This window comes from Anthonomus grandis, chromosome 10 (assembly GCF_022605725.1).
Source record: "Anthonomus grandis grandis chromosome 10, icAntGran1.3, whole genome shotgun sequence".
In the NCBI taxonomy this organism is placed as follows: Eukaryota; Metazoa; Arthropoda; class Insecta; order Coleoptera; family Curculionidae; genus Anthonomus; species Anthonomus grandis.
The window spans coordinates 4,622,609-4,645,879 of record NC_065555.1 but is presented as its reverse complement, the minus strand read 5'-3'; the positions used below and the strand labels follow the sequence as shown (position 1 = coordinate 4,645,879).

Sequence of the window (23,271 nt, the reverse complement as noted above, 5' to 3'; positions counted from 1 at the left end):
TAAGATTTTTTGAAGTTTTTCCCACTTTTCCAGGAGAACTTTTGAAAATCCTCCCAAAAATAATTGAATATTTGAATTTTTATTTCAGGAGTTCCTGTAAGAAACAAATTAAGTCCACTTTTACGAACTAGGGCATAACTTAAGTTCTGATAGTCCAAATTTAGAAATTTTTGATTTTTAAGATTTTTTTAAGTTTTTCCCACTTTTCCAGGAAAAATTTTGAAAATCCTTCCAAAAATAATGAAAATATTTTAATTTTTATTCCAGGAGTTTCCGTAAGAAACAAATTAAATCCACTTTTACAAACTAGGGAATAACTTGGGTTCTGATAGTCCAAATTTGGAAATTTTTGTTTTTTAGGATTCTTTGAAGCTTTTCCCACTTTTCCAGAAAAAATTTTGAAAATCCTTTCAAAAATAATGGAAATATTTGAATTTTTATTCCAGGAGTTCCCGTAAGAAACAAATTAAGTCCACTTTCACGAACTAGGGAATAACTTAGGTTCTAGTGGTCCAAATTTGAAAACTTTTGATATTTGAGAATATTTGATCATATTCCCACCTTTCCAGAAGAAATTTTGAAAATCCTTCCAAAAAAAGTCAAAATTGACAAATTTTTATTCCATGAGAGCCTGTAAGAAACAAACTACTTCCCCTTTGAAAAACTAGGGAATAACCCTTGTCCTGATAGTCCAAATTTTAATAATTTAGATTTTTGGGGATTTTGGGAAGTTTTAAAAATCAAACCATCGAACATCGGAACTCGTTGTCATCTAAAATTTCCCAACGGTTCAATCAAAACTCAGCCATAAACGCGCTTACCTCATCTTCATTCATCAAATCTCCTTCGTAAATCGAGGGTATTTTCTCTTCAAAGTATATTAAAGTGGGCAAATGGTCGATACCGAACTCTTTAGCTTCGGCATCGTTGTCGATCCTCACCATAACGATCCCTTCTTTTTCCAAATCGTCGTCGATGTTCTCCAGTTCATTTAGGACCCGCATGTCTTGCTTGTCGTCTTTGTCATCTAAATTGAAACAATATCTTACAACTCGTTCTGTCTTCAAGTAAATTACTTACAAAACAAGACGGCGAGATACTTTTGTTGGTCGATGAGCAAATCCATCATTTCGTCAGTGATGTCCGGGATTTCGCTGTGTTTTTTTTGGTGGATCAGCCAGCCGAGTAGCTCTTCTTCCTTCATTAAGTCTCCTGTAAAGCATATAGATATATAATAAAATACAATTGTGCTTATTTTCAACTTAAAGTGTTAATTCCAAGTCGTTTTAGACCTTTTTAAATTCCAACAAAAGCTCGGTTCAATGTATCTTTATGGAAAATTGATATAAAATTTGTGAAGCTTTTGCCAGATACTTTGGTAGTGTTTACTCAAATGATGTCGCTACCAACTCCAATATTCTATACAACATTAATGCGCATGAAGTGGTATTTATAATTAATCGGGTTCAGAAGGATGATGTATTAATTGCATTGGGAGACATAAAAGATGATAAAGCAGTTGGATTAAACTCAACTCTTGAAAAACTAGGAGACCTATAAAATATTTCCTATTATTTTTTTCTGGAAGTTTTTACTGAGACCTGGCTTAATGATCAAATCTCAAGCTCTGAACTATTTGATACCGACAAATACATGATGTTTAGAAGGGATAGAAACTATGAAACCCTCAATTGTGAACGAGGTGGTGGCGTCCTTCTCGCCGTTAATTCTTGCTACTCGACTAAGGGTGTAGTGTGCTACTACCGAAAAAGTTCGGCGAAACAATCGAAATGCGCCAATATCATAATATTTGGAGACTTCAATTTACCCAATATACCATGGGAAATTGACAACGAAGATATAGTTCCGAAGAACTTTAACTCTGCAGAGGGTGCGCTGCTCTTAAATACAACTTTATACATATTTGAAAATGATTCAGGTCAACTTTATCAAGAACCATATGGGTAAACGTTTGGATCTGATTTTTACAGACACGCCCCACAACATCAAGGTATCTCTTGTCGATCAAGCATTTTGTAGGCTTGATTGCTATCATCAGGTTATCATGGGAAATATTCCCACATGTAAAAATAGAGCTCAGACCAAAATCCATTTATTAGAGCGTGCAAATTATCAGGAAGTTACTCAATATTTTGATACTCTAATATTAATTTTTTTTTACTCATTAACTCATTACTCGACTGCCTCTCCTGCTCGGCTGGCTTATTGTTCGCCGATGATTTCAAATTCTTTAAGACTGTTATATATCACGTGAAGACTGCGACAGCCTCCAGTTGGATATTGAGAGTATTAGTAACTGGTTCAAAACCTATGGAATGTCATTGAATGTTAATAAATGTTCTGTAGTATCATATACAAGAAAAATCAATCCAGTAGAGTATAACTATCATATTAGCGGCGTTAAATTGAACCGTTCCATTGAAATTAGAGACATGAGTGTTCGAATTTCAAGTTTAATAATCATTTCATGTACATTATACAAAAGGCTCTTAAGTCTTTGGGTTTTATAATTAGAAACAGCAAGAATTTTGAAATACCAACTATAATAAGATTATATAATGCCTTGGTGAGACCGCACCTGGAATATGCGTCACATATCTTGATGTCTATGACAATAACACATATTGATCAAATTGAAAAAGTTCAAAAAAGATTTGCCAGGTATCTCTATGTTAGAAAGCACAATGAATATCCTTATAATATGATCTCATATACGAGTATGCTTAAGACTTTTATGATGGAATCTGTTTTGGATAGGAGAAAACACCAAGCGGTGATATATTTGTTCTTTATTATAAATAACATTAAGTATTGTAACTGTGATCTTATAAACTTCATCAAAATAAATGTACTAAAAGTCAATTTAAAGATTCGGAATCCACACTATTTCTAATAGTGTCTCCAATGAATAATGTGATGGCAATTACGAACCAGTTCCTTAATCAAGTTCATGTGGATTTATTTTAGTATTATGTCTTCTGCAGATCTAGGGCTGACCCTTAAAAATAGATATAGGTATTATATAGATTTATAGATACAGTGGTATCCTCCTATATATTTTTTTATTACAAACCATGTTATATTTTTATTTATTTTAATTTTTGTTGCTGCCTTTATATGTAATTACTGTCTGCTCAGTGTTTGTAAAGAGAATCATAAATAAATAAATAAATAAATATTTTGCTTCAGTCGATTGGGATCAAATGTTTCATCGTAATACTGTTGATGAAATGGTGGATGAATTTTATAAGCATATAACATTTGTTGCTGATAAGTTTGTGCCCAGCAAGACTATTGAGCACGGAAGGTTTCCATTATGGTAAAATATAAAAGGTGAGTTCTACAAGGGGACTACGATAATTATTCTGCGGTTAGATTAGAGACAAAGTATTATTATAGATTATTATATAGATTAGAGATAAAGTAGTATTTTTGGTCCTATATATGTTAACAATCTGCGTAAAGATAAAGGAATACCAAAATCCATGGAAGGATGACTATGGAGACTCCCGAGGAAGTATCTGAGGCTTTTGCTGACCATTTTGAATCCTGCTATTCGGATTTTTCTAACAAATGCATTACATCTGTTCGAGAAAATCTGGTGTCTGTTGTTTCACATCATATTTTTACCAATACCGGACAAACTTAACTCATTGGATGCCAATCAAGGATCAGGACCTGGTGGAATCTCACCAGTGTTTATCAAAAACTGTTGGTTGAGTTTCTTCGGTTAATTTTTCAGAGATCATTTGATACATCGTCATTTCCCACGTATTGGAAGCTGTCAGTTTTATTCCCTATTTTTAAAAGTGGATGCAAAACTGAGATTGGAAGTTATAGAGGTGTTTCTTTGCTTTCACTTTTCTCCAAAATATTTGAATCGATTTTGACTGATGAAATATTTAACATCTTCAAATCCTACATTTCTCCGAAACAACGTGGCTTTTACAACAGTAGATCAACGGCGACAAACCTAGCGGATTTTCAGGATTTTTAAGTGAAAATATCGAAAAAGGCTATCAGATTGAAAGAACTCGTCCTCAGTCGCATGCTTCGCTAATAAAACATCATCAGACCTTATACCTAGATGATCTGCTAAGTAAAACGTTACCTGATTAATAAATAAAAAGATATTTTGAGACTGAGACTTAGAGTTTTAATTTCTTTTCTAAAGGCTATCAGATTGATGTTGTTTACACCGATTTACAAAAAGCATTCGACAGTGTATGCCATGGTCTGTTAATAAAGAAACTTGAAGCATTGGAAGTACATGGATCATATCTGAAGTGGATCGACAAGCTAAGGGGATCAACTTTAAGGGAAATTCGAGTGACTTCTGGAGTGCCTCAGGGATCACATCTTGGGCCAATTTTGTCCCTTTTATATATAAATGAAGCTGTATCTGTTTTTAAAACACTGTGAATGCCTTTTATATGCTGACGATCTAAAATTTTTTCGAACTATTGACTGTGATGAAGACTGTTCCTTGCTGCAACTAGATTTAAATGATTTTAATCAATGGAGTGTAGAAAATTTTTTGAACCTTAATGTTAAAAAATGTAAAGTCATGTCCTTTCACCGGAAAAAAGTTCCTTTATTGTTTTACATATACATTAGACGGATGTTTGCTGGAAAGTGTAGACACTTTTAATGATTTATGCGTTATTTGTGACCATCAATTGACTTTAAATGCTCATGTTGATAAAATCACGATGAAGGGTTTTAGAAGTGCTAGGTTTTATTAGGAGACATTGTTGATATTAGAACTATAAAATGTTTATACAATAGTTTAGTTCGTGGTGTTTTAGAATACAACTGTATTGTCTGGTCACCATTTTATAACATACATATTAATCGTATAGAGAGTTCAAAATAAGTTTTGCAAATTTTTACTTTATAAACAAAGGGTCCCTTACGAAACTATTTGTTATAACATTAGATGTCAGCTAGTTGGGCTGCAAACTTTGGAAATTAGAAGAAATAATGCCAGAATCTATTATTTGTTTAAATTACTTAACGGTAAAATAGATCTGTACTTTGGTAGAATAAAGGTCAATGTCCATTTCAGCTGTTTTGAGAAAAACAGGGTTAATGAGATGGATTGACTTTATATTTTTATGAATTCTAACCCTTTTTTCCTACTTTACTTATTTTTGGGATTTTAAACATTAAGAAGGGATTCTTTTTGAAAATGTATTGTTAGTCTTCTAAATTGCAAAAAAAATGGACATTGGCCCCAAGAATCGAAAAGCAGTACGGACATTGACCCCTAATTCGTATTTAGAAAATTAATTTTTTGTGGCCATAAATCTTTACTGCTTATGATACCTACACTAAAATAACAGAGAAAGTTAGTTATTTTCTTCATGCTCAAGGTCTTGTATATCTTCAACATTTAAGTCGGAAGATGATAAGTTCTCATAAAATGGTTTGTTATAATCGCTAATGTAAGGCAGCAAATCTAACAAATCTTTGATTTTAAGATCTGCCAATGGTAAAGTTTCTTGATTTATAGGTTTAGGCACTCAATCAATATCCAGAATCGCAGGCCGGTTTCGTACAGAACCTCTTCTCAGGTCAACAACCTTAAACTCTTTACTATCGTTAAAGCTCGTTTTGTAAAAAATCTGAAACTGGTGTTCAACGGAGAACTTCATCCATTTAATCCGCATCCACGGAACAACTTCAGCAATCTCATTTTTTTTTCTATGAACCAATTTTTCCGTCAAAAGGCTGTTAAAAGTCTTTTTGTAACATTTCCTTAACTTGTTAGGCTGGATTTCGGCCCACAGTTCTTATAAAATTAGTCCAGTCATGGGGTACTTCTATTTCAGCAGTCGTTTTTTCTTGCATATTTCGATTGCTGCATGGATTTTATCGGCCTTCATATGAGTATGACCAGGCTCCATAAATTTGTGGTTGATTTCTTGCAAATTATGTCCTAGATCTTGACATTCTTTCAAGGCATAGCTCATCATAGTACACATAAAAAAACATATTTCTGTTTTGCCCCGAACATGAATCACTATAAAGATTTAAAACTTCTGTTTCCTTTGGTAATGACGTATAGATGTATTTTCGGACGCATGAAGCAATTTCTTGACCTCCACGAGCAGCAATTGTCTCATCCCATAAAAAGCAAATTCCCAAATTGCCGGCAGTTGAAGTCTGATGAACAGTTAAATTATAAGTCCAGAGTTGTCTTTTATAAAAAGAAACGCCATTACGCAAATATGGTGTAGGTAAGCACTTTTGTAGGTCGAATGATGCAACAACAAATTTGATGTCTTTCTTGCTGTTTTCTTTATCTAGTGACTTAAGTTTGTAAGCCATTTTAGAGAGGTTTAAGTGAGCGTTTCTTTGTTCTAAAACTTCAATTTTAGTTTTTTCTTCTTCTTCTGTAAGATTTTTACCATCAAATGTCTTTAACTTTACATTTAAACGGTCTCATTTAGAGCAAGTGTCGTTCGCAGGGGCATGAAATGAAAACTTGAATTCTTCATTAAAAATCTGTCTGTAAAGTGACTCTTATTCGGGGCTTATGTTTTGTTCCTCGCAATACTGAATGTAAAGTCGATGCATTTGGGCAATTAAAAGATCGGGACTTAAATATTTTTTTGATGTCCTCTCTCTAGAGTAATGACTGCTGTATGTAGGAAAACTATTAATATGCGATTTAATAAAATCTCTTTTTTCCTCGGTAACTTTATAATGATTTTGATGTTTTCCCCGACCGTCTGAAGAGCAAATATTTGAATCATTTAATCTTTTTTTTTTCCGACAATTACTCTCACTTTTTTAAGGGTCAAATTAAAAGTATTTAGGTACATTTTCTGACAAACCTCCAAATTCTTGTGATCTTCATTTGTGAGAAAGTACTTTCTTGAAAAGTTTCTTCGACTAGGTTTAATTTGCTTATCAGCTGATTTTTTTTGTCGTTCTCTAAATTTTACAGATTCCTTAACAGTTTCCGCTATAAACTGATCTTGACCATGCCTTGATAAATTGTAGAAATCTCTAAATAGATTCTGCCTTTGGACATCTTCAAATTTGCTGCCAACATTTTAGTTTACATTCGGCTTTACAAGGCCAATCTCCTAAATAAAATAATACAAAAGGGCCAATGTCCATATTATGGACTTTAAGCGACAAAACCGGTTAAATTCCCTTTAAAATGGAGCCCAAAGTCAGATAAATCCACAAAATAATGTTTTGTTCGAGGTCATAGTTTTCTCCCTACGGATAGGGTTTTCGGTCGTGTTGAAAAACGTTTACGAAGAAACACAACAATAATAAGCAAAGACGAATATTTAGAAATTTATTCTCAATTTGGAACAGTGAAACAACTTGGCGTTGAATGGTTTCTGTACGACATTAAAGATTTGCAACATTCTCTAAAGAAGATCACAGGTATTTCCGACTACAAGCGAATTTTAATCCTGAAATCTCAAAACAAACAAGGAAAAAATACTGTAAAGGTACAATGTCATAAGAATTTTAAAATGGCAATTTTAGATGAAACGCCCCATCAGATTCTGAAGGCAAAACATGAAGTTCCAAGTGTATTGAAAGAAATTCGTTTATCGCGATCTCTATCTGAAAAAAAGAAAAAATCCCTAGCTCACCTGATGACACAACAGTTTGGACCAACCTGGGAAAATGATGAAAGTCTAGTGTGGTACAAAAATATATTGCTTGAACCAGTCGCTGATCCTATCGAAAGAGAAATACCAAAACAAGATGAAAGCGAAGCTTGTGATTGCCTCGAGGATGACGAAGGAATGCATATTTTAAAATTTCCCTTTTTTTTGTGGTGTTTAGAAAATAAAAAATAAACGTGTTAACTTTTATATCATTACGAAGACAAGTAAATTTAAAAACCCTATTTTTTATTATTTTTTAATTTTTGTAATAAAAAAATTTGTTTTTTTTTAAATAAATAAATTAATAAATACATTATATTTAGCTTAATAAATGTGAATAACTATATACCCACAATAAAACAAGCACTTGTACATTATAAAATATCCGATATATATTTAACTCACGCAAAAACAGATAAATCCATTTTTTAATTAGCAATTATTCTTATGTTAATTAATGAATAAGGTCCAAAATATGGTTTACGAGATCTATAATATTAAACCTTTCACGTACACCATACATTATTTTGATAAGTTCACGGACACGCTATTGCCACGTTTTTTGCAAATATCTCGGAATGTTATAAATTGGATTTATCTTTTTTTTGCTTGATCGCTCCTCAATTTTATTCATAGTTATTTTACTCATATGTACTTACTTATACCTGAAACATAAGACAATCAAACTAAAAAAGTCAGGTCAGGCTTTGGTAAAATATTCAGAATGAAATAATAACCTGAAACTTATTTGTTTGCTTATAAAAAAATAATTTTAAATAAACATTTTTCATAAGGTCCTATTTTGACTCCAGTAATACGCTCTGAAAATATGTGCATCGAATTTTGTAACACACTGTAGGTAAATAAATGCTAAGTAAAGAAGGGGGTTGAAGAAACGACCTTACCTTCATATAAATGGGGGATTTTCTTTTCAAAAAACACCAGACTGGGAATCGTATCGATACCGTACTCCTTGGCCTCATCGTCGTTATCGATTTTAACAAACACGATGTTGTTCTGATCGCACTCGTCGTCGATATTCTCCAGTTCCGTTAGGATTTTTTGGGATTTCTTTTGGTCCTTATCGTCTGCAAATGTTAACGGTTAATTTAATAACTAGGGGTTTAACAGGGGGTGCGTACAAAAGAGCACGGCGACGTATTGTTTCTTCGCCAAAATCATATCGAGCATTTCGTCGGTTACGTCCTCGATCTCGTCGCTTTTCACTTGATGCTCGAACCACTTCAGTACTTTGTCTTCGTCCTCCAGGTTGCCCTCGTATAAAGTGGGGATTCCGCCCTCGAAGTATACCAACGATGGAATTTTCTCGATACCTACAATGATTATGTTGGAGTTATTAAAAAAAAAAGATTGATCGTTTCAGGGTGGATTATTACCGTATTCTTTCGCCTCGTCCGGATTGTCAATCTTGACGAATACGACCCCGAGTTTGTCGCACTCGTCGTCGATGTTTTCGAGTTCGTTCAGGACTTTTTGGGATTTTTTGTCGTCGTCATCGTCTGAAATAGAAATTTTGATATACAAAGATATTTTTCTCATAAAGATTTATCGAATTCCATTAGAAATTTTAACATTTATAATCTCACATCATTTATCGCTTCCAACTTTTATAATTCCATTGAGAATTTTATTAGAAACGTGGTGAACGCTAACTTTTTAAAATTAAAGACACAAACAGGACTTGTTCGTCTACCACTAATCTTAACCGTTAATAATTTTTTAACAATTAAAACAAGTTAAAAATTAATGTACTTATCAGTCTTTCCGTGGAAATGGTTTATTGGTTTTATGGTCATAATTAGAGAATCTGCGTGAAAATTTTCAAAATTGTAACTTTTTTGGTTTTTGAGTAGTGAGCTTCAAAAATCAACCTTTTTCAGAAGCAATAGCTCATAACTCAAAAACCAAAAAAGGTACAATTTTGAAAATTTGCACACAGTTTCTCTAATTAATTTTATTAGACGCCTATTTCGACGTTTTTTAATTAATTAAAGAATTTTTGAAAAAAATTTAATTTTTTGGCAAAAAGTTGATTTTTCATACAATTAGCAGCAAAAGCTCATAACTGAAAAACCAAAAAAGGTACAATTTTGAAAATTTGCACACAGATTCTCTAATTAATTTCATTAGACGCCTATTTCAGCGTTTTTTAATTAATTTAGGAATTTTTGAGTAAAATGAGATTTTTTGGAAAAAGGTTGATTTTTTTCATAAAATCAGCAGCAAAAGCTCATAACTCCAAAACCAAAAAAGATACAGGTTTGAAAATTTGCACACAGATTCTCTAATTAATTTCATTAGACAGCTATTTCAGCGTTTTTTAATTAATTTAGGAATTTTTGAGTAAAATGAGATTTTTTGGAAAAAGGTTGATTTTTTCATAAAATCAGCAGCAAAAGCTTATAACTCAAAAACCAAAAAAGGCACAATTTTGAAAATTCGTACACAGATTCTCTGATTAATTTCATTAGATACCTATTTCGGTGTTTTTTAATTAATTAAGGAATTTTTCAGAAAAAAGAATTTTTTTGGGAAAAGGTTGATTTTTCATACAATTAGCAGTAAAGGCTCATAACTCAAAAACCAAAAAAGATACAAGTTTGAAAATTCGCACACAGATTCTCTAATTAATTTCATTAGACGCCTATTTCAGCGTTTTTTAATTAATTAAGGAATTTTTGAGTACAATGAGATTTTTTGGGAAAAGGTTGATTTTTTCATAAAATCAGCAGCAAAAGCTCATAACTCCAAAACCAAAAAAGATAGAAGTTTGAAAATTCGTACACAGATTCTCTAATTAATTTCATTAGACACCTATTTCAGCGTTTTTTAATTAATTTAGGAATTTTTGAGTACAATGAGATTTTTTGGGAAAAGGTTGATTTTTTCATAAAATCAGCAGCAAAAGCTCATAACTCAAAAACCAAAAAAGATACAAGTTTGAAAATTTGCACACAGATTCTCTGATTAATTTCATTAGATACCTATTTCAGCGTTTTTTAAGCAATTAAAGAATTTTTGAGAAAAATTAAATTTTTTGGAAAAAGGTTGATTTTTCATAAAATCAGCAGCAAAAGTTGATTTTTCATACAATTAGCAGCAAAAGCTCATAACTGAAAAACCAAAAAAGGTACAATTTTGAAAATTTGCACACAGATTCTCTAATTAATTTCATTAAACGCCTATTTCGACGTTTTTTAAATAATTAAAGAATTTTTGAAAAAAATTAAATTTTTTAGCAAAAAGTTGATTTTTCATACAATTAGCAGCAAAAGCTCATAACTGAAAAACCAAAAAAGGTACAATTTTGAAAATTTGCACACAGATTCTCTAATTAATTTCATTAGACACCTATTTCAGCGTTTTTTAATTAATTTAGGAATTTTTGAGTAAAATGAGATTTTTTGAGAAAAGGTTGATTTTTTTCATAAAATCAGCAGCAAAAGCTCATAACTCCAAAACCAAAAAAGATACAAGTTTGAAAATTTGCACACAGATTCTCTGATTAATTTCATTAGACGCCTATTTCAGCGTTTTTTAATTAATTAAAGAATTTTTGAAAAAAATTAAATTTTTTGGCAAAAAGTTGATTTTTCATACAATTAGCAGCAAAAGCTCAAAAACCAAAAAAGATACAAGTTTGAAAATTCGCACACAGATTCTCTGATTAATTTCATTAGACGCCTATTTCGACCTTTTTTAATTAATTAAAGAATTTTTGAAAAAAATTAAATTTTTTGGCAAAAAGTTGATTTTTTCATAAAATCAGCAACAAAAGCTCATAACTCCAAAACCAAAAAAGATACAAGTTTGAAAATTTGCACACAGATTCTCTGATTAATTTAATTAGACGCCTATTTCGACGTTTTTTAATTAATTAAAGAATTTTTGAAAAAAATTAAATTTTTTGGCAAAAAGTTGATTTTTAAATAAAAATCAGCAGCAAAAGCTCATAACTGGAAAACCAAAAAAGGTACAATTCGGAAAATTTGCACACAGATTCTCTAATTAATTTCATTAGACGCCTATTTCGACGTTTTTTAATTAATTTACGAATTTTTGAGTACAATGAGATTTTTTGGGAAAAGGTTGATTTTTTTCATAAAATCAGCAGCAAAAGCTCATAGCTCCAAAACCAAAAAAGATACAAGTTTGATAATTTGCACACAGATTATCTGATTAATTTTATTAGACACCTATTTCAGCGTTTTTTAATTAATTTAGGAATTTTTGAGTAAAATGAGATTTTTTGGGAAAAGGTTGATTTTTCATAAAATCAGCAGCAATAGCTCATAACTCAAAAACCAAAAAAGATACAAGTTTGAAAATTTGCACACAGATTCTCTAATTAACTTCATTAGATGCCTATTTCAGCGTTTTTTAATTAATTTAGGAATTTTTGGGACAAATGAGATTTTTCCTTCAACCTTTACGCAAAAAAAATAATTTTGCTGAATTATTTCTAGAAAACGCTGAAACATTTAAATATATCTTAAATCCTTCAATATTTTCTCAGAATTTTCAAAAAAAATTACATAAAGCCTCTTCACAGGTCAACATTATTTCTTTCTCCCAATTTAACCCATGATCTGGGCCAGACTTTATTGCAAAGAGAGGATGAAAAAAAAATTGCTTATAAAATGGCTAAGGTGCTGGGAACATTTACAGTTAACCATTTTTTTGAAAATAAGTGAAAAATGGGAAATCCTAAATAGTACCATATTTTGACAAGGGGTAAAATGGACCCAGGGTATATCCCAGGAAACGTCCTGACCTAGTGTATTTTAAGTGTATACTCCTGACACGTCTTTTCTATACCCTAAAACGAACAAAACACTTGGAACACAGAACTTACAAAACAAAACGGCCAAATTCTTGCCCTCCGCAATTAATTTATCGAGCATCTCGTCGGTGACATCCTCGATTTCGTCCTTTTCCAGCTGATCGACCAGCCACTGCAAGAAATCGTCCTCCTCTTCTAAATCCCCGTCGTACACGTTGGGAATCCCCTTTTCAAAGTATACCACCGAAGGCAACGAGTCCAATCCTGCAATTATCAACAATCAAACACACTGCAATAGTGCATGGTACAGTCACGAGTAATTTCTCTCTAAACCATTTTATACAGTGCACTTTTTAGAAGAATTCGGCTAATTCGGTATTTATAATACTGCCAGATCAGTTTGGTTATGATTTTTTTTAAATTACCTTTTATGCATGGTTTAGAGAGAATCAGACAATCATTACAAGCTATCTGTACTTCATTATTATCATCAGATAGTAAACATTCTTGGACTCACCATATTCATCTGCCGCAGCCGGATCGTCAATTTTAACAAACTGGATACCGTATTTGTCACAATCGTCATCGATGTGCTCGAGTTCTTCCAGAGCCTGCATGGATTCGTCATCTCCATGGTCGTCTTGAGGAAAATCAGCGTTAAGTCAGTGTTATATTGTAGATATAAATATTATACATTACTGTCATAACATTATTATATCTATAATTTAGGTTATTGTTAAATATTATTCGTAAGGGTACTTAATTAATTAATTATTTTTTATTGATACATATTAATAGTACTTCATACAGCTATTAATAATTATTTTACACTAATTAAGTAAATTCTGTTAGGCATCTATATTATAATAATCATATAAAAATCGGTTTCCCGATATTTTGTTTAAAAAAAAAAGTACAATAAATGCTAACCTAAGCTAAAGATAACAATGTATACTTAAACAGTAGTAATAATAATCTTTCTTTATTTAGCAATAATGCTATATCAATAAGACAATAAGAGAAAGAAGAAAAGTATTTAAGGTGTAAGTTACAAATTAGGCAAAAAAATTGTATATATCACAAAATTAAAATGTAGTTATTGCCTCAATAGCCTTTTTGACTGATCAAGGTTATCACAAATAGACATAATTTTCTGTCTGACAGACATCACATTTAAAACATTTAACATGGTCTAAATTGGTGTATAACGATTACATTTCTGAATAACTCTCATGGCTCTATTCTAAATCTTTTGAAATTCATTTATTTTGCACTGGGATAGAGAGAAAAACAAAGTCGAGCAGAACCGTAAATGCGATAGTGCAATTGCATTGTATAATTTGACGTGTAATGAAATTTAAATTTGAATCTAAAATGACCTCCAAATATTTTATTTCTATTGCATAGTGAATTTGATCTGCATTTTGGCACATTGGCGAATACACAATATTTGGATTTCTTAGTATTTAATTTTTTTTTTTTGCAGAGCCATATAAATAAATTATTCAGTTCAGTATTATTTTATACAACATTGTATCGACTGCAAATAAGACCAGTTTATATTTTTTTATTACAGTTACCATATCATTGATGCACAACAAAAATAATAGTGGGCCCAATACTTACAGCAACATTTCCAGATTCAGACACACAATTGAAGGGTGGAAAAGCTAGAGAGCCTAAGTGCCAAAAATTTTAGTATTAACATTTTTGCAAAAAACAGACCTATTTACTGGGATGGATGTCCTATAAGCGACCTAAGTCCATATAACCATTGAAAGCGCCAGTAAACACGCATGACATAAACGTAGGACCTATCTCCAGAAAGGCAGGTCGAGCTTGTGGGCCTAAGTGCCAACAGCGACGCCTGTCGCATTGTTCCTTATTATTTATTTGTCAGTTTACCTTCTGCTTCGAACGTGTTTGCGTTAAATTTTTATTGCCATGGAAGAAAACGTGCAAATGGGGGTTAAAATAAATAAGAAAAATGACAAGAATATAAGAAGAGTCAGTGGAAAGGAATATCAAACTAAAAGTGGCAAATTGCGGACTGCAAAATCATTGCCAGCGGAAATGGTAAGTTTATGGTTATGTCGAATTGCTTCCAATAATAATTTAACGTGGAAATATCAATAACGTTTCATGACCAGCATGTTGCTTGGTTAAAAACCACACCTCTTAACTTTATAGGTAGGTACAACATGGTGTAGATGCTTTTGGTATAAAATGATTGAGCATTTTTGTTTATAAGAGAGTAATTCGCACATAAACTTTTTAGTTAACTTTAAATGGCTTAATTTTATTGACCAAATTACCAATTCTTTGTATTAGGTACCTACCTAGTTTTGACATCAGTATTGTTTTTGTTGATTTAAATGATCTTAAAATAATTGATTAATACATTTCATTGGATACTTAAGGTTGTTTTTTTGTAGGTAACTTGTAAATGCAAGTACAGTTGCCGCGTGCTTTCCTTTGAACAAAGGTTAAAGCTTCACCAAGATTTCTATTCACTTGATGAAAAAAACCAAGGAACCTACCTAATGGGAATCATACAAATAGCTGAAATTCAAAGAAGGCGTTATGGCCATTATGACACGCCAGCTGCGAGTCGAAGGCAATGTTCAGTTTATTACCAGATTCCAGATAAAGCAGGAAAAGTACTTCACGTATGTAAAAAAACATTTTGTAACACATTCGCTTTGTCCGACAAGAGAGTACACAATCTTGTTTTAAGAAAGCAAAATGGAGATACATCTTTAAAGAAAAAAGGGGAGTAAAAAACCTAAAGTTTACTGAAAGGGATGAGTTATCTGTTATAAATCATATAAACTCAATTCCGACAGAGGAGAGTCATTATGGAAGAAGTCAGTCTTCTAAAAAGTACCTTAGTCCGGATCTTAACATCAACCGGCTTTTTCATGCATTCAAAGATAAATATCCAAATTCCGTGGTTACATACAAATATTATAGTCGAATATTTAAGACAAAGTTCCCCAATCTGTCGTTTCATCGACCAAGGACCGACACATGCAAGACGTGCGATTTTTTGGCATGTTCTATTAATTTGAATAACTCCGAAAGTTCTGAGGCCAAAACGAAATTAGCTTTGCATCATAGCAAATACAAAGCTGCTCTTGCAGATATGCATAATGATGTTTCTAATTCAACCTTGCCATCTAGTCAGTTTACTGTCATTTCTATAGACTTGCAACAGGTTATGTTCGTTCCAACATTAACCCATAGTGACATGTTTTATAAAAGACAGCTTTCGTGTTATAACTTGGCAGTACACATTAGCAATATTAATAAGGCCTACATGTGTATGTGGCATGAGGCCACAGCTTCCAGAGGTGGTGACGAAATTGCCTCCTGTCTTCTTACAGTACTCAACGAACCTAATACTTTCTGCTACAAGGAACGGTTAATCATCTGGTCAGATAACTGTACTGGCCAGAATAAAAATCGTATGATGCTGTTTTTGCTAATTTGGCTTGTAGCTCATGGCCAATTTAAAGAAATTACTCACAAATTTCTTATCAGTGGACACAGCTTTCTCAGCTGCGATCGAGATTTCGCTGTAATAGAGAAAAGAAAACGAAATTCAAAAGCTTTTATCCCCTCAGAATTACACGATATTGTAAAAACGGCGAGATACCATAACCCATTTGAAGTCATAGATATGGATTCAGTCGGGCACTTTTTTGAAATTCAGCAAACAACTGATACACTTGTAAATACCAAAAATATGAACATTTCTAAAGCCACAGGAATTAGAATTTCTGACAGTCTTTTACGGGAAGGATATATTGAAATGAAAACGTCAAATGGCACATGCGAAAACTGGTATAAAATTAAAATATTTAAAAAAGGAAAGACATTTCAACACTTAAAAGAAGCAATATTCCTGGAAAAACCTAAAGGAGTAGTAATAAACCAAGATAAAAGGAAAAATTTATTGGAGATGGTACCGTATCTTGGTAAAGAAGAATATAAGGAATTCTACAGATGTCTTCCAAACTAGTTTAATTTGTTCATTTATTTTAAATTTTGGTTCTTTTCTTTGTATTAATACAGAATGTTATTTTTTAACTAAAATTTTCGAGAAATAAAGTTTTTTAGTTTTGTTCACAATCCGTTGTTTAAAATACCCAATAATAATAACACGGTACTTAGGCCCTCCAATTTAAAACCTTCTCAGCACGTCAAAGCTAGGCGACCTAAGTACCACAAATTAAAACACGCTCTCCTGTAAAATTAAGTTTTTGGCACTTAGGCTCTCTAGCTTTTCCACCCTTCAATTTTTGTACACTATAGATTGGGTTCGATTGTACAAGAAAAGTCTCAAAGGCTCTCCTAAAATCTAGAAACATTGCTAACACCAGATTATCACAGTCAATTGCTTTGAGGAACTGAATACCAACGACAATCGACTCACATGAACGGTTCTCTCAAAATCCAAATTGGTTTGGGCCCCAATATATTATTTCGTAGACAAAAATTATGCAATTGATCTTTTCCACATGTTTCCAGTAATTTTTCATATATAGGAAGTGTATTAATTGGGTGGGGTTGGGTTGGGTTGGTTATCGTCTTCCTCCCATTTGACTAGGCCTCCAATAGTACTCGAGTTTGCTACGTTGCGACTACATTTCATGTTCGTATGCGAATGAAATTTCGAATGCTGTTCAAAAAGCACTTTTTAATTCGTGTGCGAATTTTGCCGTTCGACTTTGAAGATTCTCGCATGGTTTCGAAAATACGGCCCCAGGAATAATCGTTGATAATTTCCACGATTCTAAAAAAACACCAGTTCCTAGTTTATAATGTCCAAGACGATCACCGACTACGTATCGCAAAGTACTTGCTTTGATATTCCACTTTCGCCTCCTCCTGCTACATTTTTTAGACCTTTTAATATTTCCTTTATGTTTGCCATTGATATTTTTTCTAAATCAGAAAATACGATATTCGCTTGCGCCATAAGAAAATCTGGCCTCAAATTTGTTGTTTGAGCCATATTATCAATAATATTTTGAATTTTACTTGCAAAACATTTATCTAATCTATCAGCATGTCTGCCTCATTGGTACTAATTTCACTTTCAAATATTATTTCATCATGGTTTGTTTCTTTCCTGGCAATAACGTTTTTAGATTCCTCCATAGCTCTTTTAGATTGTTTTTATTTGAATCTATAGTTTTTGTACAATATCGTTCTTTTTCTGTGCTAATTTTGTTAACAATTACATTTCTCTTAGCCTCTTTTTTTGTTCATTGCATGCGCTCACATTTTTACTTATTACATCCCTTTTATACAGATTATCCCTATCCTTCATCATCCTAGAGGTATAATGTAACAATTGTCTTTTATTAAAAAAAAAAAACAACAGCTTGACAAATATTACAAATGAAAAAAAAGGCGAAGTTTAGCTACAACTTAACCCTAATAATAAATAAATTTCGGTAAACATATATAATAATTATAAGAAAAATAATATAAATATGAAGTATTATAAAGAAATAATTGTTATACCCTTATACCCACCAAAAATTTTATGAACATCTTCTATAGAACACATGGAAAGTTTAAATTTTTTCGACGCGCTGAATTTGTTGTTTTCGTAAAATTCTAAAGTTTCAGCACAGTCATTAAATCTGTTGTTAAAAAATTTAGAAAAATTCTGGTTTATTAAGTTTGGATCTGTTAAATTAGGAGATAACTTCCTATTATTTGAGTTTAAGACATTTAACGATATATGGTATATAACTCATTTTTCTGTTAAAAACCGAATACTTTGAGGTTCCCGATACTAGCGTTAATTGAATATTCAATCAACGATGATAGCGAGTGAGTAATAGATGCGCAGAAAAGATTGTCAGAAGACAGGTAAAAATCTTTGCTTAAAAAAAACTTACAAAAGAGTACAGCCAAATGGTCCACGCTACTAATCAAAGTGCTTAGGGTCTTCAGAGTTACGTCTTCAATCACATCGTCTTCGTCTCCGGTACTTTTGTGTTGCACCAGCCACTCTAGCACGTCTTCCTCTTTGGTTAGGTCTCCTGGAAAGTGGAGATGTATGCTTAAAATCCTCTTTCGAGGTTTTTTTTTTGAAAACTTACCTGAATAAATTATGGGAATTTGGTGTCTGTAGTACACCAGAGCGGGCAGCGGTTCCAAATTGTACTCCTCGGCCAGATCTTCGTCGTTAATCTTAACGAACCCTATGCCCAGTTGGTCCGCCTCGTCGTCGATATTCTCCAGTTCCATCAAGACTTTCGAGCATTTTTTGCACTCGGGCTTGTCTGGAAATATACGTCCTTGTACAAGAATAATATGTTGACTATGAAGTACAAAAGTGTTATTATGTCTTGTGTTAATCGCGGTTTATAAACAGGTTAAGTATGTCGATTTAAGAAAAAGAAAACTACTAAATATCTACAAATAGTACAGTAAGTCTGTCGGAAAACAAGGCCGTTTTGACGAAATCGTTAAAAGAGCATACAAAAAGATAACTTGAAATTGGTGACCTCGACGCGTACCGGGTTTTTGAAAAAACTCTGGATTTCATTTATGTAGTTCGAGAATGGTAGTTTTTTGGAAAAATTTGTAAGGACAAAAAATGTCGGAGACATAATTTTCTACAACTCTTCTCATTGAGTCCACTTTCTGCGATGTATACACGTTAATTATCTTCTTTTTTTGTTATTTTTTTTTATTTTTACGAATATCCCAGTTCATCTGTTCCTCACCGACTAAGTTAATTTAATTTTATTAGATTTTCAAACTTTGTTTACATTATTATTATTAGAGCGAAGCTCTTATTATGTGCTTGTGAAGAATTGACCTGCGTCACATAAACGTTAATAACTTTGCTTCTATGGCGATTTTTTTTTTCTGGTTTTCACCGTTTTATGTGGGAAGGTTGAGGCTACGTGATGATGTAAATTTTTATTTCTGCGTTTTTCGCGAAACTCAGTGACGTCAAAGCCCTCGATGGAGGGCAGTGCAGAAAGAAAGCTTTTTAAGATAAACCTTCTAGAATTAGGATTTTTCTGTGAATGAAAATTGAACTTTTTGCGCGGTACCTCGCGGACTTAAACAGTTGTGAGGCCTTAACGGTGACCTTCGTGATGATGCGAATAAAACAGCCCTTTTCTGCTTGAATGTAGCTATCTTTTTTGTTAAAACAATTTTTTGCAAAAAGCAACTGCTTCCGAGATAAACGAGCTCATAATTTTTTTTTTTCGAAAAAAAAAAAGGGAATTTTTCGAGCAATGATTTTTTTTTCTACTACAAAAAAAAATTAATTTTTTTGTTTGAAAGTTTGAAAGCCTAATCCTTTAGGATTAAATAGAGGTATTAATCATGTCGCTAGGTATTATACAGGGTGAGCTGTGTTACCAAATATGAACCCCTTTTTGAGCCTTTTTTTGACCGATTTTTTCTATTTTTCTTAATAACATCTTTATTGGCGGCACCTAGAGATTTCAAACTTACAGCGTTTTAAGAACTTTTTAAAACCTATTTTTCGACATAGTCTACAACGTTCTACGTAGAGCAGTTTTTGCCCTACACCTTTTTTAACTTTGACGCTTAATACTGGCATACCTATTACAATGGCGAAAACCATTTTTTTGCTGAAATTACCGGACACTATCTGGCTATAATTCACTAAAAACCGTTTTTCTTTAAATATTATCGTTTTTCCGCAACGCGCTGTTATTTAAGAAAAACCCCAAAAAAAAAGCCGTTCCAATCAACCAGTCATACCGTCGACACCACGGGAGCCAACGCATGGTACAATATAGTTAGCGGTCCAGTACCCAATGTAAAAGTATAGGGACAAGGTCTGTGTCAACAAGTCTATGGTCGCGTCTCCATGGCAACGAAAACGGCGAGAAAAGACCCTTTTTATAATCGAAATTTAACTACTAAAACCGACTGGAATCGGTCCAGAATCGATGTTAATCTGTTCCTAAGGCTTTATACTATTTTTCCATATACAAATCATAAGGTAAAAACCTTTTTTTATACCCTAAAACATCGTCTGAAAATGGTCGATTTTGACGTCTACGCGCGATATTAATGCCGACTTTTACGGCGGTTTTGACAATATGGCGTCAACTTGGATGAATCGGCTCGGACTTGCTCCTTATTTTCATTGATAAAATGCTTAAAATAGCTCAGAACTTCCTGAAATTGGTATGGGATTATTCAAGAGACTCTGGAGAATCCGAATATAGGCATATCTTTTACCAAATCGTCTTCTTTTAGCCGTGATAATTTAGCAAAGTTTTGACGTTTTAGAATTTACCGTGTATTATTATAATATTCATGCCACACAGTGGTTTATATAAGGCATTTTGCTAGACAAAAATTGCAACACAGTGGGTCCTAATAATAAAAAAAAAATCTAATCGGGAGGAGCTTCGCTCTAATAATAATACATCTCTCTCTCTCCCGCAGGGGAGTTTTTGCACAAAATTCGGACCCGCCGGACAAAAGTGCTTATAACTTTGGTTGTATTTAGGTTAGAGAAAAGATGTTTAACTTTTTATAATCAAGAAATATAAGGCTACAACATGATTATTTACAAATTTTCATTTGTTTTTTTGTTTAGGACTAGGATGCTTTTAAAGTCAAAAAAAAAATTTTGTCCAATTTCTCCAGTCTTGATTCGATACAGATCGCAACGGTTTTTTGAATATTATGAAACTCTACAGATCGATTAGAGTTTATGTGAGACAGTGCGGTATAGTTTTTGGTTATTTTCAGCATACGGGAAGTTTTTTTTTTAACGTCCAAAGTTTTTGACATGTGTGATCTTCTGCTAGCTCCTCTGACGGTTTAACGGTATCTTTCCGGAAATAATGACTCACAGAAGATATGTTCGCCTTACTGGGAGCTACAAATTTTATTAAGAATTTTTTTTCAAAAAAAAATTTTTTTCCGAAAAAAAATCAAAAAAACCTTAAAAAATATATTTTTTTTAGTTTTTTTCGGGATAAAATTTTTATGGTGCAACATTAAAAAAAAATTTATTTAGATTAATTACACCTCCATTCTTTCCAAATAAAACGGCGTATTAAGTTTAACGCTATCATTTATACAGGGTGAGCAGTGCTCAGTCAAAAATACCCTTTTTTTTTCCAGCCCTAATAACTTTTTAGTGGCTCCCCCTAGAGCCAAATGGCTTATGGGCTGTTTGTAGCGCGTGACAAGAAGAATGTTTTGCAATATTAACCGTACTTCTAGGTAAAACCGTTTTTGAGTTATGAATTTTTTAACATTTTTTGACTTTGGAAATTAATTGTGAGCACCCTGTAAGTTATAGATAAACCAAAACCAATCGAGCAGATGCGCCATTCATTTTACTATAACATACTAAAATTTCTTTTTTTCACTATTGTTACAAGTACCCTAAAAGTTTTTTTTTCAAAAAAGTCCCAAGCACGAAAAATCGCCAAAAACCACCCTGCACACTGATGAATTCTCAAAGTCGCCCATGGCCGCGTCTCCATGGCAACGGAAACGGCAATTTTCGCCAAAAAAAGACCCTTTTTATAATCGAAATTTAACTACTAAAACCGACTGGAATCGGTCCAGAATTGATGTTAAACTGTTCCTAAGGCTTTATACTATTTTTCCATATACAAATCATAAGGTAAAAACCTTTTTTTATACCCTAAAACATCGTCTGAAAATGGTCGATTTTGACGTCCACGCGCGATATTAATGCCGACTTTTACGGCGGTTTTGACAATATGGCGTCAACGTGGATGAATCGGCTCGGACTTGCTTCTTATTTTTATTGATAAAATGCTTAAAATAGCTCAGAACTTCCTGAAATTGGTATGGAATTATTCAAGAGACTCTGGAGAATCCGAATATAGGCATATCTTTTATCAAATCGTCTTCTTTTAGCCGTGATAATTTAGCAAAGTTTTGACGTTTTAGAATTTACCGTGTATTATTATAATATTCATGCGACACAGTGGTTTATATAAGGCATTTTGCTAGACAAAAATTGCAACACAGTGGGTCCTAATGATAAAAAAAAATCTAATCGGGATTTAATATGTATTATTATTTTATGTGAAATTTTTTTTTACTTTTTTGTTACTTGCCCGATTTGAATGAAATTTTGAATTTTTTTTAAATATTAAGTTTTAGGGTTACGTGAGTACCCACATTTTTTTCCTATAGGTCCGATTTGATTGAAATTTGGTATTGTGCACTCATGTACTACTATGTATTATTATCGCAAAAGGGTGATTTCCACGTCAATGTATTTAATGAATAAATAAATAAATTATTGCACCTATTGTAAATGTGTGAAATAATAAACAACAATTTTTTTCGTACTTTTTATTATAAAATGAAAAATCTTATGTAACCTTATCAAAGTAAGCAAGCATAATAATTTCTAAGTAATAAATACAAACAACTTTAATTATTAAACATGAAACGTGGAAGGTTGTAGAGGACCTCATTAGATTTTGAGATATAGGGTGATGACATTTTAAGAAAAAATCTTATTTTTCACGATAAATTTGACATCCCTGTAAATATTTTTCTGAAAATAGCAGGTAGTTTCTATGGATCTAGTACTAGGATACATGTTGGGGTTCCTTAAACACCCTAGAATTTAATTAAGTAGAAACTATGGCGTCAACATTATTTTTTTTAAATAGAACACACTGTATATCAATTTACAATTCTACGATATATTCTGAATTATATAATATTCAGAATATCATCACCCAAAGTCAACGGTTTGTCAAATTTGACGTAATAGCC

At 32.5% G+C, this 23,271-nt stretch overlaps 1 protein-coding gene across 4 annotated transcripts in view; it reads right to left on the bottom strand.

The window, feature by feature from the left end:
• The window catches only part of LOC126741733 (uncharacterized), a 75,133-nt gene that overhangs the window by 39,287 nt on the left and 12,575 nt on the right, over nucleotides 1-23,271 (bottom strand). For all 4 annotated transcript variants that reach the window (XM_050448276.1, XM_050448278.1, XM_050448277.1 and 1 more), the window contains 9 exons: nucleotides 18,591-18,773; nucleotides 18,387-18,530; nucleotides 12,986-13,108; nucleotides 12,541-12,732; nucleotides 9,062-9,184; nucleotides 8,807-8,998; nucleotides 8,570-8,752; nucleotides 1,081-1,212; nucleotides 822-1,027 (listed from right to left, as the gene is read on the bottom strand). In XM_050448276.1, the coding sequence (XP_050304233.1) occupies nucleotides 822-1,027; nucleotides 1,081-1,212; nucleotides 8,570-8,752; nucleotides 8,807-8,998; nucleotides 9,062-9,184; nucleotides 12,541-12,732; nucleotides 12,986-13,108; nucleotides 18,387-18,530; nucleotides 18,591-18,773 (1,478 nt within the window). The remainder of the gene's footprint in view (nucleotides 1-821; nucleotides 1,028-1,080; nucleotides 1,213-8,569; nucleotides 8,753-8,806; nucleotides 8,999-9,061; nucleotides 9,185-12,540; nucleotides 12,733-12,985; nucleotides 13,109-18,386; nucleotides 18,531-18,590; nucleotides 18,774-23,271) is intronic.